Source organism: Cibotium barometz, chromosome 25 (assembly GCF_041138505.1).
Source record: "Cibotium barometz isolate CiBa-2024 chromosome 25, ASM4113850v1, whole genome shotgun sequence".
Classification (NCBI taxonomy): domain Eukaryota; kingdom Viridiplantae; phylum Streptophyta; class Polypodiopsida; order Cyatheales; family Cibotiaceae; genus Cibotium; species Cibotium barometz.
The window spans coordinates 34,806,093-34,827,533 of record NC_141070.1 but is presented as its reverse complement, the minus strand read 5'-3'; the positions used below and the strand labels follow the sequence as shown (position 1 = coordinate 34,827,533).

At 46.5% G+C, this 21,441-nt stretch overlaps 1 protein-coding gene across 1 annotated transcript in view; it reads right to left on the bottom strand.

Annotated features, from left to right (window-relative positions):
- Positions 1-13,718: 13,718 nt before the first annotated feature.
- Positions 13,719-21,441, bottom strand: part of LOC147624491 (syntaxin-52-like) — a 46,286-nt gene continuing 38,563 nt past the window's right edge. Inside the window, exons 4-6 of the mRNA XM_086819499.1 lie at positions 14,286-14,386; positions 14,145-14,189; positions 13,719-14,025 (exon numbers count right to left, since the gene is read on the bottom strand). Of these exons, the coding sequence (XP_086675625.1) occupies positions 13,894-14,025; positions 14,145-14,189; positions 14,286-14,386 (278 nt within the window). The 3' untranslated portion in view covers positions 13,719-13,893. The remainder of the gene's footprint in view (positions 14,026-14,144; positions 14,190-14,285; positions 14,387-21,441) is intronic.

Here is a 21,441-nt window from a genome sequence, read left to right as displayed (position 1 = left end):
TTTATGCAGGTTCCACGGAAACCGCATTTGGATGCAGTGAGACGCATACTGAGGTATGTGAAGTCTACTTTATATTGTGCACTATTCTATGAGACTGGGACAGAGATATGTGTACATGGGTACACAGATGCTGATTGGGCTGGTAGTATCTCAGATAGAAGATCTACCAGTGGATTCATGTTTTCTTTGGGGAGTGCTGCTGTGACTTGGAGCAGCAAGAAGCAGCCTACGGTTGCTCTATCAAGTACAGAGGCCGAGTACAGAGGAGCTGCTATGGCAGCATGTGAGGTAGCTTGGTTGAGAAAGCTACTTGCAGATTGGGTCTATCAGTGGATAAACAAGTTGTCATTTTCTGTGACAACATTAGCAGTATACAGTTGGCTAGGAACCCAGTCTTTCATGCTCGTACGAAGCACATAGAGGTCCACTACCACTTCGTCAGAGAGAAGGTCTTGGCAGGAGAACTTGACCTTGTTTATGTCAGCACAGAGGATCAGGTAGCTGACATCTTCACCAAAGCATTGGGTACAGAGAAGCTCCGCAGATTCAGGGCTTCGCTTGGTGTACATGAGATGGAGTTGAGCTCGAGGGGGAGTGTTGAGATATCGAGCTCGTCTAGTGAGGCGGTGGCCACTGATGACCCCCGCTTGGGGATAGGCCCCACACTTACACCACTGGCATGGTTGGTGAGATCTTGGGTGATATGCGGCCAGTGGGATAACAGGCTGTGTGACAGCCATTCTAGAGACTGGCATAGTTATAGCGCCAGCTCATTTAGTCGGGTTCACACTATTGTTAACCCGTGTATGTATTGGTTGAGTACCTTTCATATTATGAGTACTCTTATTCTTGTATATGGGTGTTGAGTGTTGAGTAGAGAAGAAGAAGATTTTCAGCCTCTCACCTTGTGTGTTCTCTATTAGGGTTTTGTGAGTGTGTGTGTGTGCTTGCAAGAGCTCAAGCTCTCTTCCCCCTTGCATCTTTTCAAATATGCCCAGGCATTCCATGGCACAATAATCAGTAGAGAACTCCACATGGCGCATGGAAAGGTGGCATTACAATACCACAGCCCTGAGTGCCTCTAGATTTTGGAAGATGCCGAAGTCAAAGACAAGCTGGAGAAGGTGGGCCTCGGCGGACATGGGCCTCGGACAGATGGCACAGATTCTCCCCCAAAATATAGACACAGAGCTATGTGCAGAGTACATAAAGACATACGACAAAGCCACCAAGACGGGGAAAGAAGATGGCACCACGGAGCAAGTGTTGATCACAGAGGACTTGATATGTGAGGCTCTGTAGCTACCACCACCAGTGAAAATATATACACATACCTTTGAAAAGATACCCCTAGATGCAATGCTGAAGAACAACTCGTACAACTTTAATGGAGCAGAATATGAAAATATCAAGGATGCAGTCACATAAAAAGCATGCAGGGCAATGTCACCTAATGATGCAAGTGAAGCCAGTGGACAGGTTCAACAGGGTACCACTAAATAGAATAGCCACAGGTGCATGAGAAAAAAGAGGATGATTGGGCCTACTACATCCACAGAGAGATGGAGAATTATCTAAAGGCCCATCAGTTGAATATCTGCAACCTGTACCTGATGACACACATGTACTAAATCATGTGGCTCAGAGGCCTCTCCCAAATCCAAAACCAGAAGAACGAATGTAACTGGCACTCTTGGTAGAATAACCAACACTAACAACTGCAGAAATGCAAGAAGGACAAGATGTGCTCATGGAGACTAAAGAGATAATGAAGGAGATCAAGAGAGGACGGAAAAAGAAGACTAAAAAAAAGATGAGGGGAATCATACCAAATGTCACTGAAGAAACACAGAGGATTGAGGCCGAATTAACTCAAGAAATAAAGTCATACCAAGAAGCACTAGGACAGCAGGAAGCAAGTATCAGCAGAAGCAGTGAGGCAACACATCAAGAGAGGACGGAAGTACAGCACCTGACTCCTCCTCAAAGCCCGACACAATTAATCTTCAAGAATCTATCTCCCCTAAATAATTCAACAATGTCAAACAAATCTGTGAGGCTGTAGACAGAGCTTGAACCAAAAGCATTACCAGCAAAACAGAGCCCCAAGGACTTGAAGAAGCTACATCGCTCCTAGTGCAATTCATAGAAGAGACACTGGATACAGGAAAACGACCACAGGCTGAAGACACACCAAGTCCCAGCAAAAGGAGACATCTAGAGGGTGAAGAGGTGATACTAGAAACATCCTTCCTACACAATTTGGATTATGAAAGATTCTTTCAAGAAACTATGGAAGCAGGTTCAAGAGAACCAACCAAGTTCAGACATTGCATGAACACCTCACAGCGCTAGAAGCAACCCATAAGGATGTGATCCTAAAGAGCTTAACGGCTACCGAGGCACAGGAAGCCAGATACCAAGTGCTAGAAAACAATAATCTGGTTCTAAGCGAAACAATTGTGCAAAGAATTAAAGAGAATACAGATTTGAAAGCGCAGCTGGAGCAAGCCAAAGAGCAGCGTCAGAAGGAAGTCACACATAACCAAGAGCAAGCAGCTATCCATGCTTAGTAGCTTCTATAGGAGCTCAAGCACACTTCCCTAGCCAAAAAAGAAGAGCTACAAGGCCAACTCCACACACTGTCCTTAACTCTGAAGGAAACAGAAACCAGAGTGAGCCAATTACAATAAGAAAGAGAACAGATCAACAAAGCAAATGCCAAGAAGATTAGGGCACTCAATGAGACCATTAGCACCAATCAGTTTGATATGCAAAGAATGATGATTACACACCAAGAAGCTATGGTGCAAGTCACACAGCAGTTACAAGAAAGAAAGTCAAAAATTGGTTGCAGAAAGACGTCAAAGGATTACAGAGGCTCAGGGAAGAGAGGCTACCGCCAGATGAGCACAAGAAGAAGCAACACGGTGCTTTGAGGAGCTAGATGCTACCAAGATGGTCAGGGAAACAACTATTTCAAACCTTCTCGGCACCAAGGACTCGCGCATCCGAGAGTTGGAACCCAACTGGCGATCCAAGAATGAAGTCAACGACAAGAACCCGCAAACAAGATGCGCATACTCCTCGAGCGAGCCTCGGAGAGATAGGTCAGTTTGCCAGTAACTCCTCGGGCGCCTCCTCAAACTCTGACTCTCTTTTCGTCTACACTAACCCTCCCTTTGCTTCAATATGATATAAACCTTTCTAAGCCTAAGAGAACTAACACTCATTAGACAAAACATCAAACGTGATGCTGATCCCACCATCATCATGGGAATTTTTTGGGGGGACATAGTATTAACTGATCCTCAAGATATTTACTTTTATCCCTTGCACCCAATTGTGCTCAACCTTCGTAGTTGGTGTCGGGTACTCCAGAACTAGCGTCAATAAATTAGACTTGTTTGTTCTAGATGATATTCCTAACACACCGGCCCAACTACAAGGTTATAGCCCAAAGTTATGAATGGATCATAAGCCATGGGTGGCTAGAGGTATATAATACTCACTAGCACTTAAATCTATGTGAATCCTCTTTATATCATCCTTTTAGTATTCTAAAACTATATCAAAATATCTACAAACATCTAGAATCCATGTTAACCAACATCCTTTATACTTTTGATAGAACACATATTGAGTATCCCAACATAAATCTGGAAGATATAACTGAGCTCTGAGACTTTATGAAACTCCACAAACCCAGCCACCCACCCCCAAGTTCAGGCCATGGTCAAGAAGAAACATCAAGTTCATCATTTAACCCTACTTACCCCGTATATTCTAATGTTGCCAGTAAATTACTTACTCCATATCCAAATGCTTTTTTTCTTATTTATTAAAAATTAAAAACAAACAAAACACAAAACACAAAAACAAACAAAAACCGCTCCAGTGTATTTGCGTTTTATAAATTTCTGAAAATATTAGATCTCTCTCTCTGTCATATATATATATATATATATATATATATATATATATATATATCTTAAAAATAACAATTAATCAATCAATTACTTAATTCATTAGTTAACTTATAATAATAATAGTTAAGAAACCTAACGCAGGGTTATTACTATTATTATTAATTTATAATAATAGTAATAATAATATTTTAAAAAACCCTGCTCCTGCGCATAGCCCGTCCACACACGAGCGCCCCTTGCGATCGTCGCCTCTTACTCCTTGTGCCGCCCTCAAGCACGCCCGCCTTGGCCCTGCACACAGCCAGCCCCAGCTCCTCCCACTTGCTGTCGGTGCCGCCTCTCCAGCGCCATTCGCCGCCCCTGCTCCAATATATGGCTTGGCCTCCTTGAACTCTCGGATATGGTGTTCAATCTTTGAGAAGCTCGATCACTCCTCGGTTGTTATTCAATCTGAGGATTGTGGCGGCGCGTGTGATGGTGGCTGCCCTTCCAATGGAGATGCTAGCAGGGAAACCATGGATGGAAGACCCCAACAAGCAGATTGAAAAGGCGGATTTTAGGGCATAGCAGACGAATGGCCCATCATGATTTCGAAGATATGAACCCTAGCAGAGGACGGAATGGTCAGAATTTCCAAGAGGGGACTCCTACCAACAAATGTATTCGCAAGATTTAGAGAGGACAACATTAGCAGGAGGCCACGGATTCAGAAGCTTGGGGATGCTTGAAGGTTGGTCCCTAAAGAGCAACATCAAGTCATTCCAATGGAAACCAACTTCCTTGTGCTAGCAGTGATCAGTCTTCACAGAGTCTTGCAGATCCTGGATCGATGCCTCCTAATACCAAGCTACCAAGCGCAATATGGTTTCTCCATGCATCCCTGGACATAGATCCCAGCCTTGTAGTGGGATTGTTTGAGCTCCCAAGAGATGGAGACATACCCTAAGCATGGCCTTTCTCTCTGTTTCCATCCCTTCTATGACAACGATAAGCAAATGCCAGTATTAATCTTACACTGCTTTGTAGCATACATAAAAGGCACCATTGATCACTGGAAGCAAGTATGAGGTTGGGGATGAATGCAAGTATGTGGTTAGGGATTAGAGCGGGAGAGGGGAGGAAACAATCTATAAAGTCAACAGAGTAAGAGTGGTTGAGCAAGAGAAGAGAGCTAAAGGGTGTGAATGAGTTTGATTCTCAAAGCGGGAGGATGAGAGAGCGAATGAGAGAACGGTCTGGTCTCATTTAGTCTCATTAAATGACATACAATTGTGTGGTTTACATGCTTATTCTTTTTTTCATACTTGTATGTGTGAGACAGCAAGAGTATATTCGAAACGGTATCACAACCATACACAGTCTGTTGCCATGCCTTAAACAATATAATAATCTTGACTCCCCAAGCAAAGGGATGTTGAAGAAAGCAGCAAAGAGAGTCAAAGAAAAAAGCAAAGAGAGTTAAAGAAAGAACTGGAGTTGGAAAAGTCTCTGTTGGAGAAGTGCATCACACAGACACAACTCAAGAAAAAAGCAAAGAGAGTTAAAGAAAGAACTGGAGTTGGAAAAGTCTTTGTGTTTTGGAGAAGTGCAACACACAGACACAACTCCATCCATTGCCCATTGCCCATGTGCATCACATAGGCACACCTTCCGTCTATTGTCCATGCAAATCACCTACAGATTTCACCACGGACATCATAATTTTTTCACTTCTCGTATCTCATGGCACACAAACACACATACCTATAACTAACCTCGTCAACACATCACCTATCACTTTACATGCTACCCTCGATAAGCTACCTGTCATATGGGCTCTCCAAAGCTTCCCACCACTTTGTCCTACATTCGGTTGCAAATCGGTTCCAAACTATAGTAGTTAACCTCAGCTGGCTAACTTTATGATGTATCCTTGGCTATCCACACGTCCAGTGACCTAAGGACGCAATCACCATTAGAAAGGGGGACATATTAACCACTCGATTGGTTAACATGGTTCCATCTGCTCGACCTAGTGTAAGGCACTTTGTCATCAAATTGGCACTTACCTTTTGAAGGCAACACAAAAAAACATATAAAGCAGTCTTACCATGTGCTTAATGTTAAATAGGAAAATTCTATGTACTCCATGGACATAGGTGTTGAAGACTAGTAATAGAGGTCGGACCATTTTTAAGTTTGGCCGACCTAGTTGGAAAACTAGTCACTTGTAAATAAGTCGTTTTTTTATAATAAGCAAGATACAATCATTTCCGTAGAATACTTTAGTGAGCTCTCCTCTTTCCTCTTCTTGCTTGCTTGTATGCCATTGCTTACTTTGATGGATGTTGTTTGACGGATGCATGCTAGATAGGTTTGATTGTAGGTTTTCTTCTTGCATTAGCTTTTTCTCCTTCCCCCACCTTTGTGAGAGAGAACCATTACAAAGATGGGTCTCTTGTTGCCTCCATCAAGGCATAGTGAGTTCTCCTTTCACTTCATTGGCAAAGGAGCATTTTGGTGAGGATGGGATGGGCACGAGCTAGCACACTTACATAGAGAATAGGAAAGTTGTAGTTTGCGGCCCTAAGGTTTGAAAACATTTATGTATTGTCGCATTTGTGTGATTATGAGTTTCCTAGAGCAACTAGACACTTATGGCGTTATTCTAAAGCAAACCATTTATAAGGGAGTCCAGAGTCGTGCATGATTGGTCAACTATGGTTCATGTGTACTTGAGGAAGGAGGGCTAGATATTGAAGGTCGACTTAAATACTTGGAAAACACATGCCATGGGTGGAGGATTGTTTTGAGAAGAATCACACATGACGAATAGGATAGTAGTGAAGCTTATCTAATTGTTTAGATAGTGTGATGACCCAACATGCAAGTAGACCAAAAGAACCTATGTTCACAAATGGCACAAACACAAGAACCTACTTGCGGATCTAAAAAAGTAAAAAGGGAAAGAAAAACAAGTCGTGACTATATGAGATTCTACCCTGAAAAAGAAGGTAGTATCACAAGAACCTACATGTCCTTGCTTCGCAACCTCTCAATAAGTAGAACCATGAGAGCCTTTCTCCAAAAAACAATAAAGATACGAAGAGTCTACCTGCAAACAAAAAAGATACAAAGAACCTACCTACAAAAGAGATGCACCATAATCAAAACCAACTAAGAAATTTCAGGTACTTCTATATGTCTACAACTAGGTACTTCTATAAGGAAAACATGAAAACATGTCTTGCACGAGAGCAAAGCTCCTCCTTCACCAAACATCTGGACACAAAGCTTACTTCTCGGAACCGAATAGAGCACACACAATTACACCAAAGATGGTAGCAATGCAAGTGACTTAGAAATACTCCTCTGATAACGACTCAAGCTTTAGCATGGCTACATAACTCTCACGACCCAATAAAGCCCTTTCTCAATCAACAACACCATGTGACTTGATACCACTATAGGCCAAAAATGTTTTGCCAACCTAAACTAAAGATTGGTTGCAATAAGATTTATTGCAATCAATGTAGAAGTAGATAAAGCTTCACTACTTCATGTCTACTTGACATTGCTACTCTATCGTACATTCTTGAAGGAAAAAGAAATTATAGTGAAAGCACACAAGAACCTTCATCTAAAAACAATGAAGTATACAAGTAGAACTATACAAGCATCTCCCAAAGCAAGATCTTCACTGACAAAATCTCCTCAACTACCACAAGAACCATTATCACATGCAGATCCTTCCCTACTTCTAGATCCACCACCAATCTATGACCTAATGAATCAACCTCTACGAAAGAATCCTATAATCTTTGTCCACCCATGCAACCAAGAACATCGTGAAAAATCATGTTCACAGGAGCTCCATTGACCCAAGAAAAAAACATAATATTTATACATAAATAGCTAAAGAAGCCCAAAGATAATGAGAACACTAGCAATCTCATAGAGAAAGCATCCAACAAGGACAACCAAGTGGTATCTTCATAACAAGTGACGACGACGCTAATAGCTGAACTCTTTGACAAACGACAAAAAATAATTCGGAGTAGCAAAGCACACCAATCTGATGGTTACACCTTGTTCCTCTAAATCTCTCCTGGACTTTTGCTTCACTAACAATTTATTTTACTTGCTATATTAATGACCAATTATTTTACCCCAATGTAGTGTACTATCTACACAAAATAAAAATGCAACCAAAACACACCATAATAATAGTTATTATTATTATTATTACAATTGAGGTCCAGGCCTCATTGCTCTTATCCAGAGCAATCCTACAAGGCTTCTCTCTGAAGTAAACTATGTGAACCTATGACTACCAAGACTCCAACGAACTTTTTTTCATCACAGTTACATCCCCATCGCACTGTAACGTGGGAAAACTATCCAAGGGTCCTTGGTGCCTTGAGGGTATGCTAGCCCGCGTCGAGGAAGTTTGCATCTATATGGGGAGGAGGTGCAAGGAGAGGCAAAGCACGGACCCATGGTAGGCACACCTAGGAACGCACTCACGCACCGGGTAGGCACGTTAGGCCTTCCGGGGTGCGGGTGCGGTTCCATGGGTGCCGAGTTCCCCGGGGGTTGCCCTCCCCACCTTGACGGCGATCGGGCCGAACGTGGAGTTGGGACCGAAAACGGTGGAAACGACGGACCGGCGAACCGGCGAGCCATGCCGTGCCAATGGGCCGAGATACGGCGGGCCGATGGATCATGGATGGAAGGCAAGTCCTGTGACGAGGCCGTGGGAGCCAAGCCGGGCACGAACGCAAGTGATCAGTGAGACCTGCAAGGAAAACGCGCGAAACGCGCTCGACGGGCCAATGGAGCCGTTTCATGAAGCATGGATTGTGGTGGCCGCCCCGCGGCACGTCGGGGGACTGTTCCGCCCAGCCCCCTGACACTTGGTATCAGAGCATGGTTCGTTTTGGAAGCCTATGGGAGGCGTGTGATGCCAGGACGGCAAGAATGGCGGAAACATCGAAAACAGCAAAACAGCAAGTTGGGTTGAGTCCAAGTGACGGCCACAAGCCGAAACAACACAAAAGTTGCCGATTGAGATTTGAGCCTCAAGACGAAGGAATTTGCCCATGGTTGCTTATACCTATATCAAGCAGTGGGAAGCAAGATAGAGGATGTAGAGGATGGTGTGGTTGGTCGAACCCGCCGGGACCCCGAGCTGCCGACGCGAGGCATCCCGAAACAACGCAGCTCCCGACGGGGGCCTGAACGATGGAATTTGGGGACACGCTATACATGAAAAATGATCAATTTTTTGAGGGGATCGCAACCGCGTAGTCCGTTTGAAGAAATTCCAAAGTTGGCGGACATGCCATGAGGCCAGTGGGACAGATGGGTTCGATATGAGGTGAGATTTCCGGGTGCAAGTCCAGCAAAGGATGTTGGCACATGAGCTGAGCAGAGAAGCATGCAACTGGATCCTTGTGGGGCTGTCAGCACTTCAAACAAAGAAGAGCAACGGGCTTAGGATCTTTCAGAGTTACCACCAAGGGAAGGTGATGCTTTGAAGAAAACGGCGAGGCAGGCAACGAGATAAAGTGGCACTTCATAGACCACCTCAGATGGGGACCGCGAGCTGGTAGCCACTCAAAGGTCAAGCAAAGGAGAAAACAAAGGGACCACGCATGCAAAGACAGCGCCGGGAATGGGACCGGGTTTACCTATGCTAAGAAACTGGATGCGGCGGAATGGGACGTCGTGTTGGTGTGGTCCCCAGGAGTCAGAGTAGAATGCAAGCCGCCGAGCCAATCATTTGGGGAATATGCAAGCGGCAAAGGCGTCCGCTAAGGCCATGGTGTGCCTTGTGGCAATGGAGCCACTCCCCTCTCATCACGATGCAAATGGGCTAGGCCGGAGGAGCCGAAGCCCTTCCAGATCATCAAGGATTACGTCTTGGGCAGATGCAGCAAAGCAAAAGCCCCAACTTCTCCACAGTGCGGAGCGAGGGATAGGCCGAAGGAACCCATTCCCTCTTCAGATCACTAAGGATCAAGCCAAAGGGTGAACGAAGCAAAGCGGGAGCCCACACTCCTTCGCAGTGCAGAACACGGGCTAGGCTAAAGGAGCCGAAGCCCTTCTCAAATCATGCAGGATCAACTCAAAGGGCGAACGCAGCAAAGCGAGAGCCCGCACTCCTTCACAGTGCAAGACACGGGTTAGGCCGGAGGAGCTGAAGCCCTTTTTTCAGATCAACCCAGGATCATCTCGGGTGAGGCAGCAAAGCCGAGCCCGCATTCCTTCGCAATGCTAATAAGCAGGGTGAGACAGAAGGTGTTAACATCCCTTTCACGTTTTCAAGAGCCAAGCAATCAACCTTCACAAAGACCACCGCGCTACGGTACGGTAACTAACCCGGAATATGTAATGATGGTGGCACACATCGAGCATGCACGTGAGGGTAAGGCCAAAGACGCCACCAACAAACCCATGACCCCAATGGCAACACCAATTTCTCCGCCTGGGTGAGGGTAAGGCCTATAAGAGGCACCAAGATCCCTAGGCCATGCGGACCGAGAGTGGTCCCCCCTTGTGGCTGTGTAGCCCGCCGAGGTCCACGTGTCACCACCAACCGCAACACCGAAGACTCGCCTGGGTGAAGGTAAGGCCTGGCAAGGCACCAAGAGCCCAGGGCAACCGAAGCAACACAGGACCGAGAGTGGTCCCCATGTGGTCATGTAGCCCGCCGTGGTGCACGCGCTGCCCGAATAAAGCAGCACGAATAAAACCGAACCTGGGTGAGAGCAAGGCCGAGACGACACGGCACCAAGAGCCCTGGGTCTTTGACAGCAATAAAGGAAAGCGGGCCTTGCAATGGTCCAAGGAAGTGGTTGTGCTAGCCGTCAAGCGGAGCACAAGGTCACCGTGCGGGACGTCAAGCGGCGCACGTTTGTTTCACCACCGGCTACACCCATGGGTTCTAAGTGGGGGCCCATGACGGCCCGAACTGGAGCAATCCGGGGAGGGCGATGTTTCTTTGAGCAAGAACGTGCCAAATCAAGTCAGCAAGGGCTGCAGAGGCATAGAGTTGTGTGACTTGGGAAAACAGGTTTGAAGAAGGGGACTACTTGTGAGCTCTCAAGTGCAGCATAACGACCGTAGTGCCGGGCATATAGCACTCTGTATGAGGGGGTAAGCAGGGATAGCTGGATTTGAACAGGTGGACTTGATTGTACGGCTCAGGAATTGAATGGCTTTGGAAAGCAAGTTTGATGAAGGTGACTACTTGCAAGCGCTAAAGCACAAGACATCCAACTGTAGTGCCGAGCACATAGCACTCTGGGTGAGGGTGTGAACAGGTACAATTGGAGTTGGGCAAGTGGACCCGAGTCGCTTGGCTCGCCAGGAACAAGTTTGGCTGGAGCATGGCAAAGCAAGTCTTGGTGTCAAGGCAAGCTAGAGCACTCAAGTCAGGTGAACCAAGGCCAAAGAGGTGCAAAGGTTCGAATGCCAAAGGATCGTGGTGGTTTCACTTGGAGTTAGGTGGGGCCAATGGCACTTTGTCACAGAGGATCAATGCACCTATGTACCGAACAGGTTGAAGCAGGGCATCAAGGTCCACGGCAACCAGGTGCAGAGTTGAAGTGGCACAAGATGGGGCAAACCAAGCTGGAGTCAGTGAGGTGGGCAACTCTTGTCCATAAAGATTTTGCACAAAGAGCTCAAGGGGCATCAGTGAGCAACAAGGCTCAAGACTGCTCCAACGCAAAGGAATGTGACGTCAGATTTGAAGAAAAGATGTTGCAACCAAAGTGGTGTCAACTCGGCAGACAAGTCTCGACTTCCATGAAGGCTTATGCATTTCGGACAAAACTGCATTGCCTCAGGTAATCACTCTTACTCAGCTCAAACAGGAGCTTCGGCAAGACCATGCAGTCACCTCCCCAATTTTGTGGGGATTGGGGGACTCTCAAGCGGGGGCTTGAAGTCCGGGCCTCTGTAAGAAAAGATAAAAATACAAAAACACGCACCGTTTTTTCTTTGTAACAGGTTAGACATTGACCTTGCTAATGGCTATAAAGCAGGGTTAAGACCTCTCGCGAATATCTACTATCTATCACTATGCACATAGGTCATCTTCGAAGGTGCATATATTCAACCTTTGGTTTCAAAAGCAATTGACGAGGGCATCAATTCCATAAAGGAGGGGTGTATGTGACGTGGGAAAACTATCCAAGGGGTCTTGATGCCTTGAGGGTATGCTAGCCCACGCCGAGGAAGTTGCATCTATATGGGGAGGAGGTGCAAGGAGAGGCAAAGCATGGACCCATGGTAGGCACACGTAGGAACGCACTCACGCACCGGGTAGGCACGTTAGGCCTTCCGGGGTGCGGGTGAGGTTCCATGGGTGCCGAGTGCCCCGGGGGTTGCCCTCCCCACCTTGACAACGATCGGGCTGAACGTGGAGTCGGGACCAAAAACGGCGGACCGGCGAGCCGTGTCGTGCCGATGGGCCGAGACGCGGGCGGATCATGGATGGAAGGCAATTCCTGTGACAAGGCCGTGGGAGCCGAGCCGAGCCGGGCACGAACGCAAGTGATCGGTGAGACCCGCAAGGAAAACGCGCGAGACGCGCTCGACGGGCTGATGGAGCCGTTTCATGAAGCATGGATTGTGGATGGCCGCCCTGTGGCGACGTCGGGGACCGTTCCGCCCGGCCCCCTGACACGCACAAGAGACAATGAACCAACCAATCATACATCATCTCTATATAGATGTTGCAATCTCCATAACGTGTGACAAAGTCCCTACCTCCTCGCAATCCATATCTTCAACTCGATCACGAAAATGTTATCAACATCTAAAAATGTAGTTTGCTGATGGATTTCAATTAGTATGAACAAATCATCAAGGATGTCCACACATCTATATAGAAATGACACCTATTCTATGTTGTTCTATCAATCACGGCGGACACTAAAATCATAAAAATGAGAAAATCGACTTATACAGCCAAATGCTTGTAAAAGCCTTGTGACGATCTTGGGCACCTTAAATTACTCGTGAGAGCAACCAAGTGACAAAAGGCAAATCCATTCTCCTGCTTGTAAGGGGCACTTCCATTTGTTGAAGAGAGCCAATGTCTCTTGCAACCCTTTCCTAGATTATGTGAAATTGCTAAATTGGAAGCATGTAATGCTGAAATCAACTTTCCTTCTACTTCTCCTCTCTCTATCTTGAGCGGTTAGGCATATAGCAGAACAATCAATTCTTGGAGCAAGAATCACCACCCTGAGCTTCTAAAAGGACAAATGCAGCAAAATTTGCAAAGGCATGACAATGTGCACAAGAATAACGCAACAAATGAGCTCTTCGCACACAAGTTAAGCTCTTAGAGCTAAGCTCAAGCTTGGCTTGGTGAAAAGTCTTGACAACATATGTCGGAGAGGTAAGCGAACCATCTTCTTAACAGATAGCGAATAGAGATATCAACAAGAATCCTGATAATATAGGTTCCTTAAAAGAATGCCTCTACCTCTTACAACAATAATTTTAAGACTTCACTCCTCTCCTCACCCTTGCTTGCATCTCCTTACATGGCATTTACCGTTTCAATATCTGATTTACTCATATTTCCATTTTCAATAGTGTTTCCTATAACTATGCTTCCACGCAAGCAACGGGAAGTTCAACAACAAATGGCTTGTAGTTCCTTTCTCCTGCACAAGTCTTGCATTCTGACTTTTCATGTCATGGAGGGATTCATGGGCAGGCAAGGGGCAAGGGCAGCTCAATAACATGCACTATGAGTGTTTTCTTCGCAATTAATGGTAGTTCACATTTGTAATTTTACAATTTATTCCTGGTACAAATTTTAGGTACACAAGTTCGTCGGCGAAAAGCCAATGATACATGAAAGCTCCCATGATGAATATAGTATTACAATTTGGCAAATTTCATTCATGCCATCGTTGGCATAAAAGACCCATAGCACATTCCTTCAATGAGTAGAGTCTTATAAATACCTTATAATAGAAAATATAACCAGTACTAGGATGACGATAGCAAGAGCCATTAATAGTAGTGACACAAGTGAACAGTTACTGCTTGCTTTCTTACTTAAAAAGCCGAGCCGCCTCTGCACAACCTGCACAAAAAATTCAAAAATGTTTCACAGTACTCATGTGCCCGCATGCATGTGCCTATGTGTACTCAAGCTCATGTGTGCATGCGATACAACTACAAGCTAATATGCCAACCACTGACCTTTAACCGATTGTTAGTGACATCAACATCCTGGTCCAGCTCATCCTACAAGGAAACAGCCATGCCAAATCATGACACGGATTTTTGAGTCAACCATACAGGAAAATCTTTTTAATTACATTGTTTTAATAAGGGAGTTACCAAAAGCTGCGTGTGCAGATCCAACTCTTCATTCACAGCCAAAGCAATATGCTTTGTGCTCATAACAGTTTCTTCTAGCTTTACGAGATCTTCATCCTGCTCTGTGTCATATTAGAAAGAGAGGAAGTGTCAGTGCAAAAGCCGCCTCAACATCCAGGTATGAAAGAAAACGCATTGCAACTTTCCCCAAAAACCCCACTTCCCTCATTGAGGTTACTTTTGTCACTAATCTATAGAATACATTTTGTCCCCTTCTTGCGGGTGGCCCACATGCCCAATTGTGGACCGAGTCTGCGTGCCCATACTTTGGTTGACCTGCGAGGCCAGTTTCTGTAGTTTGGACCCCAAAACATTCTTGAGACCAGATTGATATAATCTTAAATGAAAATAGGATGCTACCTACAAAACGTATTGGATTTACAACCGGATTCTTCTTACAGTGGATGTATCTCAATCTAAAGACAGCTACCAATCCGGACAAGAGCTGAGCCCCCCCCGTCTGCGCATCTGCCCCCCCTCCCTTTTCGCGCTGCCTCGCCTGTGCGTTTCCACCAACCATCATCCTCTCCCTCCCTCCCCTGTCTTGCACACTGCCCTGTTTGCTCTTCACTGCCTGCCAGCGCCTCCTGTTCACTCAACCTCTTCCTCATTTCCCTCCAGCCTCCAGCCTCCAGCCTCCCGCCTCCCTCGCCCTCTGTTTCTTCCTGTGAGGTGGGAATACTATCCAAGGCCCCATGGTGCCTTGGGGTATGCTGATGGCTATAAAGCAAGGTTAAGACCTCCCGCGGCTATTTACCATCTCTATCACTCAGCACAAGATCATACTTCCAGGTGAATACACTCGACCTTTGGTTTCGAAGGCAATTGACGAGGGTGTCAATTCCATAAAGGGGGGGGTGTATGTGAGGTGGGAATACTATCCAAGGCCCCATGGTGCCTTGGGGGTATGCTAGTCCGCGCCAAGAAATATGCATCTATATGGGGATGAGGTGCAAGGGAGTGGCATAGCACGGACCCATGTTAGGCACACGTAGAAGCACTCACGCACGTTAGGCCTCCCGCATTGCGAGTGAGGTTCTGTGATGCCGAGTGCCTCCAGGGGTTGCCCTCCCCTCTTTGACGGTGAAATTGCCGGAGCGTGGAAACGGCGGACCGGCGAGCCGTGCCCTGCTGATGGGCTGAGATGCGGTTGGGCCGGCAGATCATGGATGGAAGGCAAGTCCCGGTCTAGGCCATGGAGCCGGGCAGGGCATGAAGGCAAGTGAAGGGTGAGACCCCACAAGGTAAACGCGCGATGATGGGCTTGACGGGCCGGTGGAGCCGAGTCATGAAGTGGGTTGGTGGAAAGGCCGCCTCGCGGCTAGATGTCCGAGTCCCGATCCTCCGGGCTTGTGACACTAATGTGAGGTGGAAATACTATCCAAGGCCCCATGGTGCCTTGGGGGTATGCTAGCCTGTGCCAAGAAATATGCATCTATATGGGGATGAGTTGCAAGGGAGCGGCATAGCACGGACATGTTAGGCACACGTAGAAGCCCTCACGCACCGGGTAGGCACATTAGGCCTCCCGCATTGCGAGTGAGGTTCTGTGATGTGGAGTGCCTCTCGGGGTTGCTCTCCCCGCCTTGACAGTGAGATTGTCAAAACGTGGAAATGGGACCGAAACGGTGGAAACGGCGGACAGCAAGCCGTGCCGAGATGCGGCCGAGCCGGCGGATCATGGATGGAAGGCAAGCCGAGTCTAGGCTGTGGAGCCGGACTGGGTATGAAGGCAAGTGAAGGGTGAGACCCCGCAAGGTAAACGCGTGATGACGCGCTCGACGGGCCGGTGGAGCCAAGTCATGAAGTTGGGTTGGTGGAAAGGCCGGTGGAGCCAAGTCATGAAGTTGGGTTGGTGGAAAGGCCGCCTCGCGGCTAGATGTTCGAATCCCGATCCTCCGGGCTTGTGCCACTTCCTTCGCGCCTGCTTTCCCTTTGCACCTCTTTTCGCTCTCTTACCCTGTTCCTCCTCCCGCTCTATTCCGTCCTCCTTTCCACCACTTCTTCCCCCTCGGTTGCCCGCCAACCCGCTCCGCCCTTGGTTTCTTTGCCAGCCTGCTCAAGCTGTCCTGATCCTCTTCATCTCCCTCAGCCCTATCCTCTTCACCCCTTCGTCATGTGTTCTCAGCTTTCAGGCACGTTCTTTCTTCAGCAAGTGTCGGCGACGTCTAGTCCTCTCACCTCCGACCGAGGCCACTGTCCCTTGCCTTTCTTTTCCTGAAGTGGATCTCCAGCTCCTCGCTTCGACAATCGCCTCCTTGGAGGCCTCCACCCTTGATTGCAAGATTGTGGGTAGCTTCCCGCCGGCGCCCAGACAGCTCAGGGTTCTTTTGCAGACGAGGCCTCCACCCTTGTCTACAAGATTGTGGGTAGCCTGGACAATTCAAGGATCTTTTGCAAGCTAGCCTCATTGGCAATCCTGGCAAGATTTTTGATATTCATCCTTCGGGGCGTGATTACTACCAAGTTCAGTTTCATTCGCCTGCAGCATTGGATGGAGTCATGCAACTCAGCCCCATCACACTGCGTATGGCACAGGCCTCTTTGTGAGGTGGCTGCACGGCTTTGACCCAGCATCCGACCATCTAGATGGCGTCTTCCTGGCCTCAAGAAGGAATATCTTTCCCCTCCTCCCAATGATAGGTGGTGTTATTAGAAGAGTGATTGAATCCCCCCCCCCCAAAAAAAAAAAAAAAAAACGTTCTCTCGGTTCTAGCTCAGACAGCAAGGATTCCTTCTCTTCGCATTTGCATAGCCTGTCCGGAGACAACTGTCCGGAGACAATTCCACATGTCATTTTGCTTCCATGCCTTTGTGGCACTCCCTCTTACCCATTAGAGTCCCAAGGGGGCTCGGCCTCAAACCTGAGCCCCCCCTCCCTCGCAAATGAACCCTTCTTCCTCCGAGCTCCCTCCTTAGCCCTCGTCCCCCGTGGCCGCCCCCCCCCCCCCCCCCCCCCCCGACTTTTTCTCTGTGCTTACTCCCATTTGGCTCCTTCCATCTCATCCCCCTCGGCTTCATTTCAACTTCCTCTTCCCCCCCATCCACCTCGTTGGAGCAAACTCGCCAGCTGCACCTGACCCAGAGAGGAGCCAGCAGTCTAGTTCAGTTCGCAGCTTGATCCACCATTTCTCTGAGCCTATAACGATGACCATTGCTGCCTCCCTATCTCTCCGATTTGTTGGGATGACAGAGGATACCCCATACAGGTACTCCGATTTGTCTCATAGGCCGAGTTCGGTCTTTTGGAAGACGTTAATAAAATCTTTCTTTCTTTCTTTCTTTCTCACTATATCCCCCCCCCCGGGATAACCAGTAGACTATAGCTTTTTTCGATCCCTCGCTGTCGAGGGAGCGGGTGTCTTCGAGGAGACGGTTGGCCCCCATCCGTATATATGTGGTTTTGTATCGCTCCAGGCCCTCCACCCCAGAGTCTTCTCCTTCCCTCTATCGATTGCCCCGGGGACGGAATGGAGCACGGAGTTTGTGTCAACCACCATCCACGGGCAAGCAATAGAGCTTTCACACCATCTACATGATCTACGTATCACTAATGTGCTCACTCACTTCCCACCGCTCTTAGTTATGCGAATTGTCTCATGGAACATTTGGGGTTTAGGAAGGCCACAGTGTTTACAGAGGCGCAGGATCCTCAGAGAGGAGCTTCACAGAGCCGTAGTTGGTGGACCCATCGACATTCTCTTCCTCATCTATCTTAGGGCCGTACTTGTTGCATAAAGATTCTTCCAGGCAAGAATCACACCTTTTGGTCCCATGCTTTTGGCCCCTCCGGGACCAAGCGTGGGTTATGCATTTCCATTGGCGAGCAACTCTTACCCGCAGTGATCGATTCAAAGCACCATTGTCACTGGGAGAGCTCAGAGGGTGATTATTAGGATTGGAGAGGACACAGTGGGCTTCCTGAACCTCTATGCACCGAACACCGCAGCAAGCAGAGCCACTTTTTGGAGCACACTTCGTCAGACCCTCCCGCAGGCTGATTTCTGGTACATGGGTGGTGATTTCAAAATCAGCCATCATCATTTTCATACATTTGAGGCATAGCAGATAAGTCATGATGATGAATAGTAGTAATAGCATTAATTTGTGGCCTTCTAGACAAAGCATCAGCCACCACATTCTTCTTTCCAGGTGTATGCATCATCTCAAAATGAAACATGGAAAGAAAATTTCTGAAATCTTTGGTTGTGGGAGGAAATGCGTGAGACTCTGATGATCCGTTTTAACAATGAAATCGGCACTTAATAAGTAGTGCTTCCAGATTTTTAGGGCATGGATCACATCAAGCATCTCTTTCTCATAAAAAACATATGTGAGTTCAACATTTTGCAACCTTCTACTCTCAAAAGCAACGGCATGTCCCTCTTGATTCAAGATTGCTCCAATGCAGTCTCCACATGCATCACATTCTACCACAAAAGGTTTGAAGACTTGTTTAATGCTCTATAGTCAACACACATTCTTCAAGTACCTTCCTTTTTCTAGACAAGTACGACAGGAGAATAGTTTGGCGAAGAACTGGGCTGAATCAACCCTTTTTCCAAGAGTTCATTTACTTGTGTCATGATCTCTTCTTGCTGAGCTGCACTCTATATGGTGGCCTGTTAGGAGGTGAACTCCCGGGTATAAGATCTATATGATGATCTTCAGGCCTTCGGGGAGGTAAGTGACCTGGTATAGAGTCTACAAAACAATCTTGATACTTGATAAGGAAACCGATTCTATCATTATCCAGCATGATACATTTTCTTCACGATTTCTAACAAAAAGCAAGTAACAAGCAATGGATCTCTGTATTTCTTTGCGAACAGCAATATGATTTACAAGGGGGCTAGTAGCACCGGGTGTGCCTACATGTATACATATATCTGTACTCTAATAAGCTAAGTTTCTTATTTATATTGTCAATCTGAGGGTTATGGCGATATCTCCAAGGCCTGCCAAGAATCACATTAGCACACGAGACAGTGCACACTAAGAAATCCTCATGATCAACATAATCCCCAATCTAGATGCGGAGATTTCCAATGATAGGAGACACATGTGCTTTAGTCCTTGGAAAGCAACTTCATCTTGCATGCTTGTACCAATAGAGTCATACTCTATTCCCAATATCAACGGATATGAAATTGCCTATAGATGCACCATCAAAAAGGAACAAGGCATCATGATTATTAACCTTTCTCCATGTTTTGAGCAACTCTCTACTCTTAGGATCTTACACTGTGTTTCCATGCACATCAGAAATAGCATTTGTAGCTGGCTTTGATGCTTATGGGGCACCCTCTTTTTGCAACCGTGGGCAATCCTTCTTCATATGTCCTTTCTGGCCACATTGGAAATATTTGCCCTACTGTTTTACTTGCTGTTTGGGACATTATTCTTACCCCCAGCTTCTTGTCTAAGCCATATCTGGGCCGGAAATCCTTTCTATCTTTATCCTTTGTCTGTTTTTCCTATTGCCCAGCCTTGGACGACAGGTCTTGATTGGCTCTTTGTTTTGCCCTCTATTGACTGAATTCTTATTTACGAGGGGTCCCTTTCTCATGTAACTCCTCTCTTTTGAATAACAGGATGCAAACCAAACTCAAACTTACCCATCTTCTCCTCTTATGTAATCTTCAAGAAGGGAGCAACTTTAAGCATTACCCGAGTGAGCTTGTCCACATGCATTAATAGTTTCATGTTTCAATTGGACAAGCAAGACCCATTTAGCCATCCACCAATCACACACAATGTCTTTGAGATGCATACCCACATGGGGAAGCATAGACTTCTCTGTAAAGTCACCATCAATAAAAGCAACCTCAAGCTATCAAGTGCCTTACTAATGTCTCTCTTGCCATTGTAGATGTCAAATTTCACATCCTTATCACCTTCCTTGAAAGTATGAAGCCTTCTAGATGAAACAGGTTAAACAACACATTCTTTAGCAAGAGATCTATCTCTTTTCCTTTGCGCATGCCAAGAATGGCTCTCTATACATGAGCCTCATATCCTTGTGCATATGTGAAGTAACATGTTGAGATTCTCCATGATGGGAGACAAGTCTGGCTGGCTCATGCATCACACTCTTGCCCTTATCACGGTTTTCAGCACCTCGCATATGCAAGAACCTTGATATCAACATGTCCCATTTGGGCAACAATAAACTCGAAATCCTTTTTCTCTTGAAACTCTTATGTTAAGCCTCTAAGGCCTGTTGAACCATAGGTAGGTTCAAAACATCAACCAAAATTCCCTTTCCTTGACCCCCTCCTCCTCCCCTTTCATCATGTTTTCCCATAGGCATGCGAGTGTTCACTAATCCTTTTTGTCATGCTAACCAACAAATACAGTGCAAACTTCTTGGTGTCCAGGAGTTGTCCTTCTCTTTGGAAGAGTAAGGAAACACGGCTCTGATACCACTGTACCAAAAACCAACAGTATTTGCACTTAAACACTGTAATTAACCATTGAATTCAGCATAAGCACTCATTTCACAAATATACATCAGAAGATTTGCTTCTTTCCATCATGACACATTTGCACAACATTAGGGACCAAAAGATGGGCTGGTCCCCCCTCCCCCTTTTTAAATTGGCATTTTCATTACCATTAAGAAGTGAAATACATCAAGCATCATCACTTGGCAGCCCAAGACCTAGCCTCGACAAACTACCACTTCTTTCCACAATGCAAGTGAAGACAGTAGTAGCAAACAATATCTTCCAACTGACCGGCACCCCTCGGCCCTTCATCACCGTGAGAACACCACGGAATCCCATTCCCCGTGTGATCACGCATGAATCCATCAAACTGAGATGCTTGACCAGTTTTAAATTCATTCACCACCTTGGCCCAGGCAAAGGCTCAAGTGAAGCTTCACACCTATGAACATTCTTGTCATTTGCCCAAAGAACTCTCATAGCTGAGAGAAGAATCATTGTTTTTCCTTCATCAAAAAACTCTCAAAATCAATTTTCTTAGCCAAACGAAAGAGAGATACAAATTTTCTTTTTTCCCTAGAGAGAGGAGAGAGAAAATGAAGTGGTGCCAGCATGAGGTGCTCTCGTGTGGGAAGTAGTGCCATGTGTCCCCTGAGTCATAAGGTGGT